Source organism: Nicotiana tabacum, chromosome 19 (assembly GCF_000715075.1).
Source record: "Nicotiana tabacum cultivar K326 chromosome 19, ASM71507v2, whole genome shotgun sequence".
Classification (NCBI taxonomy): domain Eukaryota; kingdom Viridiplantae; phylum Streptophyta; class Magnoliopsida; order Solanales; family Solanaceae; genus Nicotiana; species Nicotiana tabacum.
In genome coordinates this window covers 45,852,697-45,857,740 of record NC_134098.1, presented here as the reverse complement: position 1 = coordinate 45,857,740, position 5,044 = coordinate 45,852,697, and the positions used below count along the sequence as shown (strand labels likewise).

The window sequence follows — 5,044 nt, the reverse complement described above, 5'->3', positions numbered from 1 at the left end:
GCTTGGCAATTTTCCTTGAAATGACCATTGTTCCCACAGTGGGTACAAAGCCAGTTATCAGGTACAGTGACGTACTTGTTACGATGGTTATAGGGAACTTTCTCACTTTGGAACCCTATTCCCTGCCTGTTTCCACCATTATTAAAGTACATGGCAGTAATAGCATCTGAGGACCAGGTCTACTTAAGAGATTTCTCAAGATCATTTATTACTTTCTCCAATTCTACTTGAAGCTGCCTATTTTTCTCAAGCTCAGCACACATACTAGTTTTATTCCGCTCATTTTCAAATTTAATATGTGTCTCACTAGCTACTTCCTTTCCCTTTTTAGAATTTCCAGGCCTACATTTTGCTTTAAGTCCCTCAATTGTTTCCTCTAGGTCTACGATTGCCACTAAGAGATCATCTCTTTCTTGCTCAGTAATGGCAACTTTCTCCACTAAGGCATTCTTTTCTTTACTAAAGTTCTCTTTGGTTTCTTTCAAGTCAACTACAACTACCATTAAATCATCTCTTTCATGTTCTACACTAGCAATTTTCTTTGTTAGAACCTCCTTCTCATTTTTCAGAATTTCTATAGTTTCCTTCAGGTCAACTACACAAACCACCAAGTCATCTTTAGTTTTCTCAGCATCTCCTAACTCTATGGTCAAGGTATCCTTATCACTCACAAGACTATGAGATGCATCAATCAAGACATTAGCTAATGACATGAGTTTCTTGGGAGAGTAGGGTTTCATATTCCTCTTAACATCCCTAAAGTTTACCTCATCATCTTCATTATCGTTTGACTGAGCCATCAAAGCAAATATTGAGTCATATTCATTTGCTTCATTTTCAATTGCCATCATGGAACTATCACCTGCATCATTTTCTTCTTCTGATTCACTGTAGGAGTCTCCCTATGCTGCAAGAGCTTGTTTCACAACATTGTTAGCTACGTTTTTCCTTTTGAAGTATTTGTCAGAAACTGGGTTCCTCTTGGCTGCTTTATTAGAGTTGTGCTTGAAATGCTCTTGCTTCAGAAGAGGACAGTCCTTGATGAAATGCCCTAGCTTTCCACACTTATGACAGAGGTCATAATTCTTTGGTTTGCTGGAACTTCCTCTCTTTGGTATACCTCCATTTCTTCGAACCATTTTCTGGAACCTTCTGCTAAGGTATGCCATGTCACTATGCTCCTCACTCGAATCATTGTTTTCAGCTTTGAGTACCAGGTTCTTCTCCTTCTTTGGTTCTCTTCTTTCACTCTCCTTCGTTTTCTTCATCTCGTAGGTTTTTAGATTCCCAACTAGCTCATCCATAGTCAATGTTTGCAGATCCTTGGCTTCAGTGATAGCATTCACCTTACTTTCCCAGGAGCTGGGTAAAAAGCTAAGAACTTTCCTCACGAGCTTGTTCCTAGAAATGATTTCTTCAAGAGAGTGTAGCTCATTTATAATGGAAGTGAATCGAGTATGCATGTCTTGAATGGATTCATCATCCTTTATTCTTAAGAGCTCATACTTAGTGGAGAGCATATCGATCTTGGACTGCTTTACTTGAGTAGCTCCTTCATGTGCCGTTTGTAAAGCTTCCCATATCTCCTTGGCAGACTGACAGGCTGAAATCCTGTTATATTCATCAGGTCCTATACCACACACCAAAATTCTTTTGGCGTGAAAGTTCTTCACTACAGCTTTCCTATCAGCGTCATTGTACTCCTTCCTGTTTTTCGACAACATTACAGCATGTTTTTCTTCCTTCTTTGTTGGGACATATGGACCATCACAAATAACATCCCATAACGCGGAGTCTTCTGCCATTATGAAGTCATGCATTCGAGTCTTCCACCATCCATAGTGTTGGCCGTTGAATCTTGGGGGCCTGTAAGTTGATTGTCCTTCCTCGAAATTTGGTGGAGCAGCCATGGTGAGGATCATCTCTAGGTGTTAACCTTTTAGAAAGAACCTGCTCTGATACCAATTGATAGAATGTATGAGTCCACCAAACTGTATAGAGACCTGGTCCTATACTAGTTCCCACATAAATAGCTAATGAACTAGTAAGTAAATGACACGGAAGATTTTACATGGAAAAAACCTTGCTCAATGGGATAAAAAACCACGACCTACACTTGTAGGATTTCAACTTCACTACTTGAGCAATCTTTAGATTACAACCTATTGTAACTTATGAATTAAACTCTTAATCCCTAACTAACTTGTAATACACCTATTACAAGCCACTTTGCAATACACCTATTATAAAGACTTCAACTCATGACTAACTCTAGTCACGACACAAACTCTAAGGGTTTATAGTTTTTAGAGGTTCCTAATTAAGACTTCTAAATAAGCAAAATAGGAATTACAATGAAGAACTAATATAAAGATACAACTCAACTAAGGACATACAAAAGACTTGTTGTAGGAACTGGTCCGTAGTAGTGTTGTACTTTGTTCTTGATGCACTTGTGACTTCAATGCTTGATTATCAGATATTGAGTGCTTGAATTATTTCACAAGTGTTCAAGTGATGTTTTTTGTTGTAATGCTTCTTGTTAATATCTTTTGAATGACATCACTTAGATGATGCAAACACTTGGTTGGTAAAAAGCCCTTCCCAATGGGAAATGACTGCTGCACTGTTTCTGTATTGTAGCATGTACAGTGCAGGCAATCACTTTCCATCTGTAGAGTTGACTTCGTACTGCTGTCAGGGAAACTCAAAGGGATCAGGTCCCTGAGTTGATTCTTTTCTGTCTGAAGTCATACAGCACACATTAGCTTGAGTCCGTTGATAGAGATATATACCAAGTGTACATCAGGTCATTTATCTGGTTTTTAACAATAAGTTTGTTAGATTATCAAAACAAAATTCTAAGATACATTAAACCCATCAATTTCCCCCCTTTTTGATGATGACAAACTTTAAAAATTGCCAACCATTTGCAGAGCACAATAAACCAGATAAAGTTCGCTCGGACTATATGCTTCCCCCTTAATCAGATTCCCCTACTTCAATTTATCTTCCCCCTTTTGGCATCATTAAAAATGCACAAGCAAGCAATCAACATAAAGAAGTCTAGCCTAGCTCACTCATGCCACATGTGTGCACACAACATGATAGAAAAGAGAAGCAGAAAAAGACAAGCATTTAACAATAAAAGAGAGTCTTCATTGATTTTAATAAAACATAAGCCTTTGCCATTACAGCAAAGGCAAGTTTGGACTTTTGAAGACAAAAATAACTACCACAAGTCATCAAAACAAAAGATAGAAACTTGACACTGGTCACTGGAAGATTTTCTTAGGGGGCACTAGAGGAGGAAGGCTTGGAGGAGGCAACAAGAGTGTTGAGAACAAGGTCAATCCGAGCATTTACGAACATTTGCTCTGCGAGCAGTTTCTCTCTCAGGTTCTCCACCTGTTGCTTGAGCTCAGCATTTTCTTTAGACAGACAAGCAACTTCTTCACTTGATGAACTGGAGGGTCCTGGTGCTGCTATAGCCTGACTAAGCGGAGTCTCAAGAATGGCATTCCTTGCCTTCAGCTTCCTGATCTCCTCTGTGGCACTATTCTGGGCATTGATTAGCTGTGAGATCGTCGAAGTGCTTCCCATTCCTCCAACCTTTTCAATACATTCACATTCCTCCAGTGTAGTTTTCGAGAAAGTTTGTTTCCTGGTCCCCATCTTGGGATTTCCTAAGGGTACATCAAAGAACTTGAAGATATGCGTGAGAAGAAAGCCATACAGAAGTCCATGCTTCCTATATTTGAAAGCTGCCACTTTCTGTATATGTTCAATCATAATGGCAGGCAAGTTGATAGAACGGAACTCATCTAGTGCTTCCATTAAGTATAGATCAGACCTCAAAGTAATGAACCTTCTTTCAGCGCGAGGGAGCAGAACCTTGTTAACCAACTCGAACAACAGTTGGTACATAGGAAACAGAGCCTTCTTATGTACCCGTTCCTCATGTTGGACAACGTTTTCTTTCACAATGACGCGCCTAAAATTAGAGGCACAAAAACCTCTCACAGATGACAACCCTTCAGATGGAACCTTGAGAATGTCCCCCAACACAGTAGAATCTAATACCATATCCACTCCATTCACTAAATCACAAATGTGGTCATCTTCAACAGTGAAGAGGTCGGCATAGAAGCTTTTGACCTCATCCTTATATACTTTGGCCACATCCTCTTTGAATAGATGGACCCACTGCTGAAATTCCACCATCTCAAGAATTTGTCTCATACCCACCATTTCAGAAATCTCTGGGTCAAAAGTGCGACCCCACATTACCTTTTGATGTCTCAACCTTTCTTGCCATAGTGCACTTACACTTTTCACCTTTTTTTGCAGAACTAGGTTCCCCAACAGTTTCCAACTTCCTTTTGCCAGACCTGCCAATGGACTTGCCCTTACCACTTGATTTTACCAGAATATCATCATCAGACACAGATTCTTCCTCCACAACTTTCTTAGACTTGACACTACCTTTCACAAACTTTTTACTTGGTTTTTTTCAATAACTTCCATTAAAGCACTCTCAACAGATTGTTTCTTTTTCTGAGATCTCTCAACCAGGGAACTTGGTTCCTCCTGAGCATCCTCATCCACCTCTACTATAGGAATATTTTTGTCACACACAATTTCCCCTTCCTTCATCGGCCTCTTCTTTCTCTTCTTCTTGCTACTTCTTCTATTTTTCTTCAGGGCAGACTCAAAAGCCTCCTTTTTTTTGCAACCTTGTGGTAGGTTGCTTAGAAGGGGCCTCAGGAGTGACCACTGGCTTTCTAATCTTGAAGCGAGCACTGAGAACCACATCATCCTGATCATCCTCATCACAAGGTCTCACAACAGGAGAGATAGACTCCAACGGCTCAGCGTCAAAGTGAGGAGATGGAGCAGGGTCAAAGCTGACCTGGGAAGATGATTCCTGACCTGTTTCCTCAGGGAGGGGATCAGGTTCATCAGTAGGGTTCCCAGTAACTACTTCAGGTGCAGGTGGTTCAAAGGGCACCATTGTTCCTTTTTCTCCTAAGAGCGGAGTCCC

General features: G+C 40.3%; 1 protein-coding gene across 1 annotated transcript; it reads right to left on the bottom strand.

The window, feature by feature from the left end:
* Nucleotides 1-902: 902 nt before the first annotated feature.
* Nucleotides 903-1,910, bottom strand: LOC142173459 (uncharacterized). The gene is made up of 2 exons (XM_075239053.1): nt 1,250-1,910; nt 903-1,204 (listed from the first exon to the last, which is right to left on the bottom strand). The coding sequence occupies exons 1-2, from the start codon at nt 1,908-1,910 to the stop codon at nt 903-905; spliced, it is 963 nt and encodes a 320-aa protein (XP_075095154.1).
* Nucleotides 1,911-5,044: the final 3,134 nt, after the last annotated feature.